This window comes from Pelecanus crispus, chromosome 5 (assembly GCF_030463565.1).
Source record: "Pelecanus crispus isolate bPelCri1 chromosome 5, bPelCri1.pri, whole genome shotgun sequence".
NCBI lineage: Eukaryota > Metazoa > Chordata > Aves > Pelecaniformes > Pelecanidae > Pelecanus > Pelecanus crispus.
The window spans coordinates 38,703,395-38,722,522 of record NC_134647.1 but is presented as its reverse complement, the minus strand read 5'-3'; the positions used below and the strand labels follow the sequence as shown (position 1 = coordinate 38,722,522).

General features: G+C 40.2%; 1 protein-coding gene across 4 annotated transcripts in view; it reads right to left on the bottom strand.

Annotated features, from left to right (window-relative positions):
- NCKAP1 (NCK associated protein 1) overlaps nucleotides 1-10,962 on the bottom strand; it is a 60,090-nt gene extending 49,128 nt beyond the window's left edge. For all 4 annotated transcript variants that reach the window (XM_075711652.1, XM_075711655.1, XM_075711651.1 and 1 more), the window contains exon 1: nucleotides 10,855-10,962. In XM_075711652.1, the coding sequence (XP_075567767.1) occupies nucleotides 10,855-10,962 (108 nt within the window). The remainder of the gene's footprint in view (nucleotides 1-10,854) is intronic.
- Between the last annotated feature and the right edge of the window lie 8,166 nt (nucleotides 10,963-19,128).

The window sequence follows — 19,128 nt, the reverse complement described above, 5'->3', positions numbered from 1 at the left end:
ATAATACTCCAACAGGAATTTATAATGAAAATAAATTCAGCAACATCCGCATTATCAATTAGATATTAAATAGCTGCTTCGATATTCTTACAGCAGCAAACAACACGTGCCACAGATCTATTCTGTACACACTTTAAAGTCTTTACACAATTTCAATGTAAAAATTATACTGTAAATAGGGGTCAAAAAAGTAAACAATGCGCACTTCAAATTTACAAAGTCTTAATTAACTAGATGCCATGGGTTTGCCTGAATCTGTGTCAGATTATTTCAATTTTCTGTCCTTGCCAGACATTATATAAACTTTCTCTACTAAAAGAAGGATTACAAGCTAAGAAAACAGCTTAATGGACAACATATATTTGTGGCCTGTTAAAATCCAATATGGTTGGAGATATCTGAAGATATCTGCTACCATTGACTTCCTAAAATTTTCAGTCTGAATTGAAACATCACTTCCACATACACTCCTTATATTTCCTAGCAACAGATGTTTTTCCTCCTATAAATCAGCTCTCCAAAACGTTTACTAAAAATTATGTTCTACCCAAGCCCTTACACACAGATCATTCACATGGAAACAGACATCTGAACACACTAACATGCACATCCTCGCGTGGCTTCAGGAACTCAGTTCCCAGAGGTGACGACTGTTAACCTCAGTCTAACTGGCAATCCCTTCTGATGTATCTGAATATGCAAAAGAGAGCTTTGCTCCTTCCCATTGTTTGTTTGGTAACATCACACTTAAAGAAACTCTAATTCTTCCTGCTAATAAACTACACAACATTGATCCATAGATAAGAAAGAAAACTGTTGCAAGATATAAAAGGCTAAAGGTATCCTTCATACATTCCAAAATTCCAGCTTCTAAAAAGCTGTATGAGTCTACCTACGTGGGCTGACTAGAAAGAGGACACCAACAAATGAGTGGGTCAATGCCTTTTCCTTCCCTCTCCCATATTCCACAACAGCTCAGCTCCTTTCTAAGAACTGATATTATTTGGTTAGTAGTGTTGTTTCATCAATACAGTTTTCATCCATACTGTTACCTGCATTCAGCATCACATGTAGAACAGTTTCCATAAGCTAAACCTCTCCTAAAACGGCAGACCTATGAAGCTCAAGCTCATTACGGTTTACTCTAGAAGGCATAAAAGAACAAAAATACAAACCCCAATCTTAGCACTCTCACACAAGTGCGGAAGTATGATAAGGTACATAACCACAATTTTTCACTGCAGAAAGAACAAAGACATTGAGGGCAATGGTCTTAGAATATAGATAAGAAAGGTAGCTTTTGTTTTTAATAGTTGTATTAGTGACAACAAAACCCCTTGTCAGTACTGTAATAGGCAAGAACATCGTGGCACAACATACAAAGATCACTTTGCCATATACAGCTCTCCAGCACTGAAATAGAATTTTGAGTATTAGCCAAATGCAGTAGCCCTTTCTCAATCAGCCTCAGATATTACTTATTCCCTTAAGTGGGCTGCAATAACCTTTTTACATTTCTTATTTTAAAAAAAAAACAAAAACCCAAATCGAATGGCTACATTTTTTGAGCATTAAAAAGAAATTCAAGAATTAACCATGTTCTTACTAGTGCAGCATTCATGGAATACAGCTCTGAAGCTATGGGATTCCAGCTGCTTCAGCCCTGAAATATTATACTGAAAGAATCTCCCAGCAGTCATCTCTAAATTCCTTTGTACATTACTAAACAGCTGTCAAGCAGTTATGCTGAAAAAGATGATGCAAAGCTACCGTTAAAGAATAATCTAAGTAATTAAAAAACTAAAAAGGACTCAGACACTGGATTTCTATCAAGTTACACAGCATTTCTTTCCAAGCACTTTAGAATGGTACCCTGCTATGATAAGCTCTCAACTAAGTGAATATATTCTCCTGATCTGATTCTGTGCATCCAACTCTACCAAGAACAAGATGATTTCTATAGCTAAGAGATTCATTATTCAGAATACATCTTTGCTATCACATGCACAGGCCATCAAACTTCAGACAAGACAGATCAGACTACATGTACTGTTCAGAGATGCTACATTATGCCATACCTTTTGAACTAAAGCAGCATTTTCCTACCCACCTTAATTATCTAGATAACTAGATTATTATAATTAAACAAAATTCAGACTCTGTTCTTTACTTGATGCTATTATGTTCTTCTATACTATTTCCACTTTGAAAATGAAGGATACTACATAGCTTTATTTTCTAGGTTGTACTCATTCACAAGTGGCCAACAAGAAAATACCCAACAACAAAAACCTGCTTAAGGTCTAGCCTATAAAGAAGAACACAGAATCCAGTACAACTGCCTTTGGCCCAGAGTACACCAACATTCAGAGATACAGCAGAGACCTTTTACCCCAGTACAGTTATAGCTATCACTGCAAAAATCAAAGCCTAACATTTCACCTCCTACTTGAAGGCAGAGGATGTTGGATGAGAACAAAAAAACAGCCATCAACAGAATTACTACATATATCCACCTGATCTGACATGAATAAATAGAAGTTTATGTTCAGGTACAATCATTGTCAAAAGCCAGTGCCATGGCACAGCATACACAGGGTGCAAACTTGCAATCAGAAAACCTGAAGTTCATTCATGCTTTTTACCTAAACGTGCCACATGTCCTTGATTGAGAATACTGGGAAGTATCACTTGAGTTACATGGTGAAGGATGATTAAAAAAAAAAAGCCTAAATACGTTACTGTATTATGGAAGTACCTTCTATAGCCTTCTTTTTTATGCTAAGCCCAACCTATTCCAAATGATTAGCAGGGCTGTTGCCCAATAAAAGAGAAACAGGGCCATCTGAATCAATAATTTCCTATTTTCATCCCCCAAACCTCCTACATCAGAAAATGATCATAAAACAAGTCATATTTTGCAGTAATTTAATATGTTTTTATTACTTCAAGAGATCTTGGTTTACTGTTACTGTGGACTTGAGATAAAACACTGCTGAGCACAGTTCCACTGGACTGGGACAAAATATACTGAAATAAGTCTTAGTCAACAAATCACCTCACCTTCAAGTTTCATTTACAAATGAATCTGCACTAAAAAACACTGTGAATTTAACCAGCAAACTGATGGAATTTCAACAACAGCAAAAAATGTCATCCCCTGAACTAGTAACTTTCATTAGTAAATGGAAATATGCTAAGATTTCTCATATTTAAGAAATGGGGAAAACAACTGTACATACCATTTACAGTTTACTACAGCACATTCTCTTGGCACACAAGAAAGGCATGCACAGTAAAACCATTCTTCCCTTGTAATAGCTGCTGACATTAAAGACTTCACCCTAAAATGTAGCTGTAAGTTTGAATGCCTGGTTTGCAGCTATGCATCCTATAAATTATACTAAATAATACATGTCAAAGAAACATTCAAAGAGACAGGTTCATCGTTAACTCTAGACTTCTGTAGAATAAAACATATTATTTATTCTTTGTTTCTGTCATGCATTTAAAATAATGAGATTACAAACGGACAATCTCTAATTTTGAAAAAGCAAAACTCCCGAGAGAGGCGAGTAATCAATAAAGAGTTGCTTTGAATGGTGAATATGTAAGGAAACAGTTCACTACGTTTGCCCGAACATTTCTGATGAAGCCTACCACAACTGCTTTGCTGTATTTTAGGTTTTGTGTAAGCCTAAGTTTAATAATAAACAGGCTGGTCCCAGATAAGCTTTGTGAATGAAGCCTTGTCCCTCTCAACAGCAATGCAAGCAGATGCAACAATTTGTCGGTCACACATGGACAAATATTATAGTTTAATACTTTCGATGGCTAAAATTTAACCCTCCTACACCAGTATCACTTGGGTAATCTTGTACCCAGTAAATTACATTACTGATGTTTGCAGTCATATAAATGATACTTGTACAAAAGGTAAACCTGTATTTTTTATATATATATATATAAACTATGCTAATAGATTCAACCACAACTGTACTGTTCCCATGATTCAATCAGGATCTGGAATCAGAAGAAAGCCTCTAGTTAACTAATTTTTGGACAGTCTCTGTAGGCCTTGGACATGCCCAAAATATGGCTCAAAATTATTATAAATTTAACAGCTATTACACTTCTCATGCATGAAGGTTCAAAAGTTTGGAAGATAATGCACTTCCATATTAATTCAAAATTACACTTAAAGGTGTTAAAAGTCAGCTCAATGTTTCCTAGAGCTAAGCAAGATGCCTTCGCCACCATTATTCATTATTTGGTATGTCTTGAACCCCAAAGCACATACTTTATTTTAAATCCTAGTGTATCTCTACTCAGAGATCCAACCCATTAAAATGTAAACTCACGTGAAATCAGAAGAAAAGGCTAGAAAGGGCCTTGAGAAATTGCCTACCCTACTTTCCTGTTCCAAAGCAGGATCAACTGTATCTATGTTGCTCCTGGGAGATGTCTGCCAAATCTTTACTTACAGGTCTCCAACAGGGTACATTCAAAAACATTCTCACTGTCTTTTCCAATATTTAACGATCTTTTTAATTAGAAAGTACTAAGATCTAAACTGAACTTTTCTTGCTACAATTTAATCCAACACTTCTTGATCTCTGTGGCCGTACTGAATTGCACAAACTATTCCCCTTCTCTCTACAGCAGTCCTAAATACTTAAAAACTTGTATCAGTTATTAATTTACTTTAAAAAAATCTTCCCATTTCCTTAATGGGTGAAATTTCCTGCACCACTGGTCTGTCTTATTACTCTGCTCTGGACTTTCTCTGTTTTGTCCACATCTTTCTTGAAAACTGTGTCGAATCAGATACATTTTGGATGAGTCTCAATGCATGCCATGTAGAACAAAAGGATTACTTCCTTTGTTGTCAGACTATCTTGCTCACACATTTATAAAACTTCATGTCGTCCCTGATTTTCTGCCGTGAAATTTAGTTGGCTCACGTTTTCCCTGGCATGTCCCCAACCTCTCCCAGCTATTTCCTGCAGACCTGCTATCTCATTACTTTTCATTTCGTATTTTAAATTTCACTAAGCACAAAATAGCTTACAATCATACTTACTCAGCCACCTCCAAGTTTGTTAGACCATACCTACAATTTGTTAAGCTCAAACTGAATTCTAATTAGGTTTGTCATTAGTTCTGTAGCTTCTTCCAGTTTCCTACCTACAAATTTATTGAACATACTGTAGTTACTATCTAGGTTGTTAATACAAAGAGTGACTGGAACCAGAGGTAAGAGACACCGCAACAAGACCCTGCTGAACCGTGATCTGATGGCGAGATCTTCATAACCGTTCCCTAATATGGTTATCTATCTGCCTTCATCATTATAATTTCATCCAGACTGCACTTCCTTAGATTGTTTGTGAGAACAATCAGATGAGGTAATGTCAGCAGCCTTGCTAAGGTCAATGTGTAGAATTTCTCCTAAGTTGTCCATACCAGAGTGACCTGTCACCTCACTGATGAAAAAAATACGCCTGGTTTGACACTATCGGTACAGTGATAAATTCATATTGTCCTCTTGTGTTTGTAGCACCTGTTTAAGCAAGCACTTGGTTCTATTAATCAAATATGGGCCAGGTGAAATGCAAAGGAAAAAAATGAAGAGAAGTTTCACTGCCACAAAACTTTCCCTAAATGTAATTTATAAAGTAACATCTTAATAAATGAAAGCAAGGCAGTGGAAATGCCCTGGCTATTCGGAATCTAAAATGCAAACTGTTAAGACTTTTTAGCTGCATCCTCTCCACACATGATCTTAAAAATCTCTTGCAACTAAAATTGGATTTGGTTTTGTGTCAACACATGGCAGGGCAAATGAACAGGAATTGGGGGGGCAGGTAATTCATATTTGTAAACAAAGAAACAATGCAAGATAATTCTGGGTGTCTACACTTGATTCAAAAGGATAAATCCACCTGGCTTTCTGTGTATTTTAGAATATAACGTGAGATATTTTTATATTGTATTAGAAAGTCTCATTATTCCTTTACAAAAGTAGTTGCTTTTCCGAGTTAAAAAAATAACACGACATGGTTCCAAGCTTCCTAAGCAAAGGAATTTTTTTTTTTTTATTGCCAGCACTGACTCTAAATGTGTTTGGGGTTTACTCCTCCTCAACAGGACAGTGTTCTGAGCCATTCCCAGGATCACAAACACAAATAGACCAACATATACTGTCATCTTAACCTTTAAAGAACTGCTGACATCTATCAAGCACTGGAAGCAATACTGCCCCACCCTAAGACACTTCCTGATGACCTGAAGACATTATCTGTTCTTTCCAATACCAACTTACAAGATTATTTGTGAGCTTTTCCTCTCAGCTCAAAGCTCTGCACTCCAGCACAGAGCTCAGTGTCAAAAGGGTGATCTAATCCTACACCCTTCCAAACTTCAGATTGGAAACTTCTCCACGTTCTGCCTGTCACCTAAAATCTCTCTTTTTTCCTGAAGAACTGCCCTAGTGCCTGAGCAAAACAAGTACACTTTATCAACTGCCTTTTACAACTGTCCCATGCAATGTTTAGGCTTTGTCCTCTCCAGTCCAGTTTCAGAGCTTTTGGGATCGTTTTCTTCACTGCAATCTCATGAGCAGTGTAAAAGGCTGGTGAAGTAAGTTTTGACCTCTATTCAGCCTTGGCTGCTCTGGTCAACTTGTCATCGGTTTACCACGGGAGACTTGATACAGTCCTCCTCTTTCCCTCACAGCATATGCCTTCTCTCGCTCTTCTGAAAAGAGTATGTACTTTAACTGCTGCATAAGAGAAAATAAATAGGGAAAATAAAAAGCACTCAGTCTTTAAAATGGCTAACAAGTATCTTGCTCAGTACAGCTAAAAATCCAATATTCCCACCACTGCATCTTTAAAGGACTAACCGGCAATTAATCACCTGCCACATGATTTTAAATCTGGCTTCATACTAAGCTATGTGGCGCTCACAATAGGATTGGGACCACATTTTTAGTTTGGAATGGTAAAGATAAAGTCAGCTAAAGCCCCTGCAAATATTTATTCTGTTCCTTATCTATGACTTCAGTTTGGTTATGCAGTTCATATCTAAGAATTGATTTAAGATTCTCATTTCAGACACTATGTAATCATCACAGTTGTGAAAGTCGAAAGAATTTTTGTTAATGACCTCTTAAGAAAAAAGCCTGCACACAAACATAAAACTTGTACCATGAAGAACAACAGAACATTGCTAGCAAAGCAATTAATGCTAAATAACAGACTCATCATGTTTGAATAACACATATTCTAAATAATTCAAAACCTTAACTTTTATCCCTAGCAGTTCTGTTGACAGTAGCACTGCTTCAACATTCATCAAAATCACACTCCCTTGATTTACTCTGGCTAAATCTATACTTCAGGTATTTTAAGATGAAATCTCTTATTGCAAATACTTCCCAGTATCCAAGAGCTTTATAAACAAACAAAAGACAGACCCACAGAAAACAAGATTATTTCTCTGCCACCACTCTTGAACAATACACTTATCTGACAGTACTGGCAGCATTACACAAAGCTTACCAACACAGTCTCGGTCTGCTCTGAAAGGTAACAACAAAATCCAAGCTTCACCTGAGCCAGGATGGCATGAAGAAAACCCCTGCTGTCTCTGATTTATAGAGGTTTAATTGTAAGTAAGTAATGACAAGAGAGTTACATGGAAAACAATAATACAATCACTAGCCTGGATAATTGAGGATAAGTTCTTAAAAAGTAGAAGGAACAAACCAGGAGAGAAACTGCAACAGTAAGATTTCCCAGTTCAGGACTAACAACTGGTCCCAGTACAGAGGACAGCTGAAAGCAGCAAGCCAAGGGTCACCCTTCAAAATAACAACAGCAACAAAAACTCCACCTCCATACAGATCAAATGTGAGTTCTGTCTCCTCATCCACTATTATCTTAGTGGTAATTTCATATTTTCCATGTCACTCTCGGAGGCAAAAACCCATACATTCAGATACTCTATCTTAAAAACAACAAACTTCAAACTCGTTCAGAAGACAACAGCACAGAAGGTCAGTAAACAGAAAACGATGAACAATTAACAGCTATAAGCACAATGATCTCAAAACTGAAATTTATATAGAAAGATGAAGTATAAATACCAAGTTTCTAACTGCTTTTAACAACTTCTGTAATTCCTTGGGAAGTAAAATTTTACTGCTTTGTTTCTAACAGTCGAGAAAATTCTTAATCCTTTAAAATCTCTACTCCCTAGACAGCATCTACAGCAATCTGCAAGGCAGCTACGAATACTTCACCTCTCACTTCCTCTTATTAAAAAAAGAGTCTTAACCATTTCCTTTAACCGCAATACCACATATTGTGTGGTTATCTCTAGTAACTTGAGTTTCGATATCATCTTCAATGGAGGAAGCTATGAGAATCTTAAACAGCAGTTTTAGAATCGACTGTTTTCAGAGAGGGAAAAAAGAAAAAAGGAAAAAAATGAAAAGAAAAATAAAGTGTTCCAAGCAGCCAGTTATGCTGCAGCTGGGCTGAAAAGAAATCCACAGTAAAACACAGTAGTCAATCCCAAGACTTCTGGGGCTCACCATCAGAACTAGCCAGTTACCACTGTCAAGCAGTACTGACTGCAGCTTAAGAAAACAACTATTTGAATCACAAATCACTATATGAATACACAGAGTTGCGTCTGGGACATCTCCAGATTTGCAAAACAATACGACACACAATAACCAAGTCACTTGGTCATGCCTCCTCTCTCTCTGTAGGTAAGACCTACACAATTTTGGGCTCAGTTCATGGCATTTGCATGAAAAACTGGTGTCACCTCTAGCACTGATGCTCCCCTACCGAGAACCTATCCATTTGCATCACTTCACTAGCATGAGTAATGGCAGAAGCTACCACCACCATACGGGCAAACGTGCTCAGGACGCTGCCATCTAAACATGCCAGCAAAAAGGTGTCTGTAGGCACTGAACCGCTTAACATGAGCAAGTGTCCCCAAATCAGAACAGTCATAATGGAAACAGAGTCTGCACTCACAATGGTTAAGGCATAGCTGTATGTCAAGACAAGGTTTAATTTTTCCTGCCTTGTTTCCTGCCTTCTCCCCCTAAAGCACGGCTATGCTCAGGCAAAATTCCCTTACCCTGTTTTTCACCTGGTAAGTTTCTCTCAAAGCACACCAAGCACACACACAAATGATTTCCCCATTTTGCTGCTTCTCCCCATAAATAAGGAATTTCTGTTTTGTGTTAAAAGTGCGATTATATTCTTACAATTATTAAGTTGAAGCAATTTCCCAACGTACAAAACTGCAAACTAAAAGGGACGTCACGTCTATTTTGGAAAGATACGAATTTGCAGTAATTTTGTTAGAATGCTTTATTTATGCCAGTGAAGATTTGCAGAAACACTCAAGTGCACATCAACTACGGACGTTGCTTTGGATCAACACTGACTTCTGAATACTTCAATCATTTGGGGTTTTTTTCCTAGAAATAACACCCTTAATTAAAATCAACACTGCACTTGGTATAACACAGTAGCCACTTGGTATAACACAGTAGCCCTTACTACTCCTGAAATGCAAGTCTCCCATATGAGCAAAACAATTTGACAAGACACATCTTTTAGCTCAGATCTGTTAGGCAGGATCACTCCTGACAAAAACCTGGGTTCAGAAGTCAGAGTGATCAAGTAAGCACCTAAAACTCTCAAACTCCCTCTGCTATTGCCGCAGCACAGGCCAGCTGAGCCCAGCATGAGATTGCACAGAAATTTTAACGTGCTAAACCTTCAAAGGTATGCTCGTTGCTTGAATGCAATAGCTAACATTTTCTCTGAAATAAGAAAAATCTCTCAGAAATAACTGCGTTCAAGGCAAAGCAATGAAATCCTAACTAATATTCATTACTGGAAGCGGACTGAGCAGCCGTACACGTTCAGATGATGTATCGCACGTTAGGAATATTAAGCTGGCAAGGATACATGAAGCACCCGGAGCAAGGGACGGCCATGAACTACGTTCTTCCATCTAGGACAGCGCAACGATTTGCTCCAGAAGAGAAATTAACTGAGCAGGGAGGCGTAACCCGCCCTTTCCGTCAACAGCGAGACCGGCAGCTTCCTGCACCGCCGAACCACCTCACCTATGCAAACACCGATTTATTTCATTTCGGGAAGGCGGGGAGCAGTTCCAGCACCCACGACAGCTTCAAACATCTGCTCCATCTCACGCCGGGAGCTGCTAAGCAACCGCGCGCCTCGAACTTATTGAAATTAAACTTACTAATTTTACCCCAAACCCTTCCCTTCGGTAGCGACACGTTTCGCAACTCGGCGTGGGAAAGCCGGGCTGAGCAGCCCACTCCCGGCTCCCGTGACTCACGCACAGCGGGGCGGGAGCGGCGCCGGGCGGCACCGGCTGCCGCGGGGACGGCGCCGGGCCTAGGCCCCGCGGCGGGGGGCGCCGGGCCTGCGGGCGCCGCGCAGCACCGGGCCCTCCCTCCCTCCCTCCCTGCCGCCAGGTAGCGAGACGGCGGCCGCCCGGGAAGCCCCAGACCCACCCCCCGCCGCCGCCGCCGCCGCCCCCGGGCCCGCAGGAGGCGCAGCGGCGGGCCGGGCCGGAGCCCCTGACCGCGGCGGCGGCGCGGCTCCCGCCGCCTCCCCGCCCTGCCTCTCGGGCCCCGCAGCTAGGCCGCAGCGCGGCCGGCTGAGCCGCAAAGCCGCGCGGCGGCGGCGGCGGAGCGCCGGGCCGGCCGGGGCCCGGTCGGGCGGCGGCGGGGATCGCGCCGGGGCGGTTCCTCCCCCCGCCTCCCCGCCGGGGCCCCCGCACCTTCTTGATGTTGTAGAGCCGGGTGAGCATGCCGACGCCCCGGTCGTTCAGGATGGTGAGCTTCTCCGCCAGCTTCTGCTGGCTCGGCTGCAGCACCGACCGCGACATCCTGCCCCGCTGCGCTCCGCGCCCCCGGCCCGGGCCACCGCCGCTCGCAGCCCCGCCGTGGCGCGGCCGCCGGCCCGGCGCTGCCTCCCTCCCTCGCTCCCCCCCCGGCTGCCGCCGCCGCCGCCGGCCTCGCTCGCTGCTGCCTCCGCGGGGCGTGGCCACGGCGGCGCGGCGCAGCGCGGCGCGCGTCACGTGGGGCGGCTCTCTGCCGCCCCCTGCGGGCGGGCGGCGGCGCGGCCGGGCTCGGGGTGCCCCGGGCTGGGCCCCGCTGCCGCCCGGCGCCGGGGATCCCGGCCACAGCCAGGGCCGAAACCCGCGGGCTGTGAAGGCCCGGTTCGCCTGCCGGTGGTGGCGGCTCTTTCTGGCCGGCCTTTTCTGCTGGTGTTCTTAATAGCTCCCCCATTAGGCTGTATTTCAGGTAGAATCCCAAGGCGTGCTTCAAAACCATGAAGAACGTTCATTTCAAGTTGCGTCAGGAGAGGTTTAGATTGGATATTAGGAGAAATTTCTTGACTGCAACAGTGGTCAAGCATTGGAAGAGGCTGCCCAGAGAGGTGGTGGAGTCACCATCCCTGGAGGTGTTCAAAAACCATGTAGACGTGGCACTTTGGGACATGGTTTAGAGGCATGGTGGTGTTGGGTTGATGGTTGGACTGATGATCTTAGAGGTCCTTTCCAACCTTAATGATTCTATTCTACTTTTACCTTCATTAAAAAATAATCCAGCCACCAAGCCAGGAAACATGAAATTAATTATTAGTCTACCCTTAATTGGTTTAGTGGTGGACTTGGTAGTGTTAGGCTAATGGTTGGACTTGGTGATCTTAAAGGTCTTTTCCAACCTAAACAATTCTATGAGTCTATGATTTCTCTTCAGGGCTTGTAACAAAACCCGACTGGTCTACTTAATCGACCGAAATCGAGAACTGATGCTCAGAAAAGCATCTCACAGCGTATATTGGCACATCTACCATTGCCGGTGACCCTAATTTTCTGCGGGTGCTTCTGTCGGCACCACAGAACTGCACCTTGGATGGGATCTGGGAAGCAGAAAGAACCCAGGGACACCCAGAGTGGAGGCTGGGAGGGAGCCTCCGACCCCCTGCCACTTAGGAGGCTCTCACCGTTCCCCCGAGCTGTCGCTCTAGAGTACAGCAAATTCAGAGAAATACCATTTCACCAATTAGATGAGTCACATCCTTGCCATTTTTTCCTCTTGAAGCCACAGGAGTTAAAAGAATATATTTTTAAGGAATAGTGAGATTTCCATGCCATGAATGTCAATGAAGGGCTTGCACAAAAGCTATCCCTTACTGCAACCTGTTACTGAGACGGTTGCAGTGCTGAGCACCCAGCACAACCAGGTGGGATGCAGGGCTCCCAAGCCTAGTTAATGGGAGATAGGCTTAAGAATTAGCCTTCTAATCTCATGGGTTTTTATAATGGCACCACTATCTGTGCCTTTTTTGCATACTAATATTTCTATTTATTTTTCAGTTTGCATTTTCACATTAGAAATCAGAATCAGACGATCTCAGTCTTTTGGTGGTTTTCAACTTACAGATTTTAGAAAGCATAGAAATGAATGTGAGAAGCCTAAATGTAATTAAATTGCTACTGACCTCCTTCTTCACTTCAGCAGTTACAAGATAATTTATGATTCAGAATGAAACCAGGAAGCAAGAACTTAGAGTTCCAATCTTAAGTCTGCTATTGACTCATTCTTTGGCCTTTATCAGATGATTTTCTGCCTCAGCTCTGTGTCCAAGAGTTGGGAATACCTAGCAACAATGTTGTAATGATTAATTAGGTTAGATCTGACCTTTCATTACTGGAGTCTGTGGAAAACATCAGAACCATTCAAATTGGTATTTAAATTTATAAAGCATAAACTGCTATGTAATTTCAAAGTATTTAATGAATAATATCTATAGAAATATTTTTACACAGAGCATCTTCCTTCTATTATTAATTAATTTTTTAAAAATTACGAATACAATATTTCTGGTTGCAATAAAGATGTTTCCCATGTAGTTGCACTGCAAAATAAGAACAAATACTATTGCTGAGAGCAATTTTTTTGTTTCTCACCTGCAGCTAAAATAACAGCAGCCAATTTTTAATTCCATATTCAATTACTTTTCAGCCATATTGAATCTTCTGGAAGTTTCAAACATCAACAATCACAGAAGTTGTAATTTATATATAGCCAAGCAAGCGCAATGATATAAACATCGTGACAGTTCATTGGGAGTTTTTGTGCGTCATATTGAATCATCTATGATATAATATCCAAATTCTTCTTCCTCTGGAATTAGTAGAAAAACTATGGATTACAATGGAGTCAAAGTCACTTGGTTTTGATAAAGTTTGTGCTTATAGAACTCGGTGGAGAACTTTCAAGCTCTCTGTAACTACTAACGTAGTTTTCAACATGAAAGCAGATAACAGGTTGAGGCACAGAAGGGGAAGATGACTGATTCTTTCTCCTTTGTAGTAATGGCAGAGCATCCTGTTTTTAAACTCCCACGCCATTCATGAGGCTGTTTACAAGATCCTATTATAAGGAGCACCTCTGGTTGCTATAATTTTTTTCAATGCAAATGGTGCCGAGTTAGGCTGCGTTTCTTGACAACATAGCAAATATCAGAATAGGGAAAGGATCAATATCATTAAATAAGAATTTTGATACAAGGAATTTTTACTACCATGCAGCCATACAGACCTAATACTAAATAGATTATCTGATTTGTCACCGTAAGGTGGTTAGTCACAGACTTTTAACAATATTCTTCTAACATGCAAGCAGATACATTACAACAAAAAATAATCTCCTCTTTATAGTAGAGCCTGACAAAGTAGACCAGATGTTTTCAAGTACAGAGTGTCCCTTACCATCCTCCGCAAAATGAGGGTTTTTCAGCAAAGGCATCAGCAAGGTGCCGAGACCTGATTAGGAAAAGAAGGTGTACCATATCTCAGCTCAGACAAAGGAGAGTTCAAAACTCAGTGACAGAAGATGTTACTGCCCACACAGACACAAGATGCTGCTGATCACATAATTGGCAGCATCTTGCTAATCCGAGTGTCAGGACTGGTGTCAAGTTTGGAACTACAAAGCATGCATTTTTTCCTCTTGCTTTTAAACACTTACTGCTTATTAGAAGGAGAAAATGTGCACATCTAGGGAAGATACGGTAGAGCTGAAAAGTTAGGTTTCATAGAAACCACATCAAAAAAACTTGGAAACCTTTGCTATATCTGAATGGAGAAATCACAATAAGAGAAAGCAGATGTCACCGAGATCAAACTTGGTTAATGTGAATGCACATACTTAAGGAGTCAACAGTTTTGTTACCGCTTGTAATGGCGGCAGGGTAAAGCCCACGTTGTTATACTACTTTTGCTGCAACTTTATGTAGAAACTACAGGAATATGTATAGGTTTTTGGCAGGAAGATTTATTGCATATTAGACTATAAAAATGTCTGCATTGTACAATCTGGGTTCACCAGTCTAGCAGCAAGCATAACAATAAAGTGGAAATACAAGCTTTGTCAGTAACAGCATAGCCCTTACAGGTGTGGCAAAATTAAATGAAGGGAAGAATAAGACTAACAATTATTTTTAAAAAACACAACTACTATTTGCTTGATGAATTATTAATGATAAACATTTAGACAGCTTTCTATATTTATTCCAAAAGTACAAGTTTAGGGCAAGTCTCAAACAGCACTTTAGATTTGGCTTGAGCTCAGCTCTGGTCCTTTTAAAGTCAGTTTTCTGTTCAGTTCAGGGTTTAATTGTGCTATTCACTATGGGGCTTTCAGACAGTAATGAAAATGCTGTTTGAGAAGCTTCAAAAGAACAAGCATCACATAGCTCCATATAGATCAACTCCACCTGGTGTTCAGTGAAGCATGTAAACAGTGGGTATACTTTTCCAGCATTGCTACTTTAAAACATGTAATGGACAATTTACTACTGCAGAGCAGACTGTATTGCCACCTAAGTCTTTCCTACACTTCTAACTTACATTTCTGTATAAGTATTTCGATATATGTATTTCCTTTCCTGTCTTAATTTTTTTCCTTGGTTTAACTACTACTGACTTGGGGACTATTCCAAACTCCATGACCAGGAGTTTCAGTGAAATGGCAGCCATCAGGAACTGCACTTTCCATGAGTGATCTAGCATGGTCCACTGCATGACTTCTTCCCATTTGGCCAACAGAAGCCAAGAAGCAATTTTTACAGACTCATTTTGTTCCATATTTCCTTTTCAGGTAGAAACAATTCAAAACACAAAGCCAAAGTGTTATTTGAACAGACCAGAATTTTTAAATGGTCGTCATAATCCCAATTATTTGGGTCATGCCATAGTATTTATTTGTTAATAATACATAAGTATTTATTACATTGTTAAACTTGCATGGAAAGCCACAGAAGCTGAAAACTTTACCATACAAAGGCTATACCATTGTTCAGATCACCTATAAAAATAAGAAACAGCATTGAACAAACACAGTTGCCTTTATCAGACAGACTTTTAATCTTATCTGAAGGAGCAACAGGTTCAAAAGACCTATCAGCCTCACTAAACTAAGCTGCCAGATTCACTATATTTTAATCTATAATTTTCCTGATGAATCCAAACGTTTTTCATTATTTAATCTGTCACAAAGCCAACATGTCTGCAATTTCCCACGTTTTCTTTTTACCTCTCTTTAAAAGTATTTGGGTATTATTTTAATCTATTGTCTCATTAATATGCAAGCTTATATGTGTGCCAGCTCCCTATTCAATTTCGTGCACATCTCAAAGTCCTTCTAGCCAGGGTTGTATATGACATACAGCAGTTGCTCAGAGATACTACACTTTTGAACTTAAAGAAAATGAACATTGGATAGGGAGGACATAAAAGAGGTGTGCAAAGCCAGTTGATGAATACTATAGCAGCTATTCTCTCATGCACTGCAGAAGCTTGCCAGTCTGAGAATGCATGAGCACTTCTGCTCATAGTGGAGGGACAAGTATGATGAGCCTGCTCCAGAACTTCTAGTCTGACACTATGCGAATGAGCCTTAATCAGTAGAGAAGCAGGTTGTTATCAACATTTGAGAGCTAGCTTTCTCAGCGTGCCCCAGGTCTATGACTAACCAGCAATGCTTAACTGGCAAATCAAACATCAGCCCGGTGGCTATGGAAGTTTGTGACAGCAGGAAGAAAATTGGTCACGTGTGAGCTATCAGCATGGCTAAACAGAATGAGCTTAGAAAGTATTGGTGGGCTAAGATTTGGCTTGTTTCAGCCTGAAGCACTGATTACTTTTAGAACAGAGGTAGAATCAAGATGGTAGGTTATATCCAATTCTATAGTTTCAGAGTTAGGATTACAGTTAACTCTTGCAGAAATCATTGAGCAAATGGATTAAAGAGTTTTCTTGCTGGCTATCAAACAAAGCTTAGGAGGGCTGTCAGAATGACTCACCCAACTAAATGAAGGCCTTGAACTGATATGGGTGTAGGCCTTAAGTTAGGTTTCTAGGCAGGGGTTATATCACCAGCTTTAAAAACATCCTGGTAAATACTGACAGCAGAAAGGGCACTGGATTAGGAGTCCACCTAGATTAGAAAGGACATTTTATTTGCAGTTTCCTTACAAGCTGAAGAGTCAAGAAGAACCAACAGTTATCTCTGAGATGTCTATGAGGCCACTAAACAGAGACAGAATGCCTAACGGGCTTGCCAATCTTTATCATAAAGATGAGTTAGCCTATGCTAACTGCCCACTGACCAGAACAAATCACGAGTGATCAGTTTGCAAAGAATGATCTCTGTCCTCTTTGAAAGTGGGGTGCAGTCAGAAAGTTGTGCGTTGATGCTGGAATACCAATGCCAGCTAGTCAAACGGGACCCATCAAGGTGGTCCTGCACACAGAAAAATTGTGGGGCTTCTGTTGGCCCCACATTTTTCAGTATCCTTATCCACCTACAGAGCCTTCTTTGGCAGGCACATACAAGCTCATGTGCTCTGACCTACTTTCTTTAGCCTCTGTTACACTTCTCCTTCCGTCCTAGATAAATGGGGTAGCACCAGGGACTAATGTGTGGCTACAGTTATAAATGTACAAAAATAACCTATTAGACATTTCTCTGTCTCCTCCCTTCCTCTTCCTTTCTCTCATGAGAATCCAGGGGAATAGCACATGCCTCTTTAAATACAATAGCTTTTACGGTCCATCCAGCAAAGACTAAGAAAAAAGCCCTCTGCCTTAAACTTACCTTACATTTAGGGGAGGAAAATTTTAGCCAAGGAACACCCAAAGAATGAAGGAGTTTCCCCCACCGTTTCTAGGACTCACATTTACCAGTCAGTGCGGATCTTGAATACTAAAATGTTCCATTTAAAAGTTTGAGGTTTACATATGACAGAACAGTCCAACTGTAGATTTTTATAGATAAAAAATGTGTGAAGAAAAGCAAGGTAGTGGAGAAGGATGACAAAAGCATCACTGAAATTGTCACACCCATGAGCTATGATCAAACTGGGGAAAAAAAATTGAAAAACTACTAGTTATCTTCCACATTTCCATCTGTAATGTTTTCTCCATTTCACAAAGAAATACGAATCATTTGAGGGTATAAAAAAACATAACAGTTGTTTCACACAGCACAGAAATATACAACTTAAAACAGAAATGGAAACAATACTGTGATAGATATGACAAAAGTCTATCTCCGGTATGCAGTGTGAATCCCTATGTGTGGAGAAGGGTAGCAGGCCAGGATAAGGCTGTGAACACTGAGGAGGGCTCATACTTCAAATAATTGTAGCTCAGAACTAAAGTTCAGTGGTTATTAAGATTGCTACAATAAAAATTATACGTGGCACCACTTCAAATTTACATCACTTGAAAAAACAGAGGGGATGACTGCATCTCAATATTTGCTGCTCAAATAGTCTAGTTTGTTGAGTTCTTTGAAATAAGATACAAAAAATTTTGCTTATGGGGAAACAAGGTATGGTAATTTTACTAGAGGGAGCATAAGTACTTTGAAAATACTTATTTCCTAATGATTTGTTCTCTAGAGAAACACTGCATGATTGCCTTCACCGAAGTAGAGGACTAGATATCGAAGAATTTGCTTGTATAGATTAGTTGAACAACTAATGTTTTGTGTATTTTAAAATATTTTTTCAATTTAAGTAATACTTTTAAGAGTTATAAAGCAGAATGTGAAATAATACAAACACAATATTAAGGATGTCTAAAAGGTGATAAAATCATTAATTATAGGATCTATACCAATTATTCCTAGTGGACCTCCTTAGATAGATTAATTCTACTGCATTTAGGGCTTTTCACATACATTTCTTCTTTGGTGATAAAAATTTCAGGGTTTTTGTTGTTGTAGTGTTTGGGTTTTTTAAGTTTTTTTTTTTTTAAAGGATGTTCCCCTAAATACCTTTTAACATGTTTGAAAACAGCTTGGCTTATAGGTATAACTCATTATATATATATCTTCCATGGTTGGGTTTTGGTTTTGTTTTCCCTGCAATATTTTGTGACGTTGATAAGGAAACTGTTAATGATCTAGCATGTGCTACTCACAAAAATAATCATCTCTAATCCAGGAAAATCTTTTTCCCTCATAGACAGTGCTCATGTCAGAAATAGGCTCTCATTCAACTTGCTGAATTATGTTCCAGTAACAAGGAACGCCATTAGCAAAGTAGCATCAGAAATTTCATCTGCTTGAATTAATGAAGCTCATTGTTTAGGGTTGGACAGAAAACAGCTATTCCATCTTATGAAAAATTGGGAAGTTTTAAAATTAAGGTGAAGCCAAGAACTCTCAGTGCTGCTCACAAAAAGTCATTGACTGGTACTCTAGATACTAAACAGCCTTTTTGGTAGGACATTTGTTCTGACAATCATAGAATCATAGAATCGTTTAGGTTGGAAAATACCTTTAAGATCATCCAGTCCAACCATTAACCTAACACTACCAAGTCCACCACTAAACCAATTAAGGTTTAAATCAAACTTGAATGGAAATCTTTCACATTCAAGGACAGTGTTATTCAGCTTTTGGTGATTTTGAAAGTGTGATTAAAACGTGGGGGGAAAAGGAAAGGGAAATGCTGGTCATGACTTGCTTTG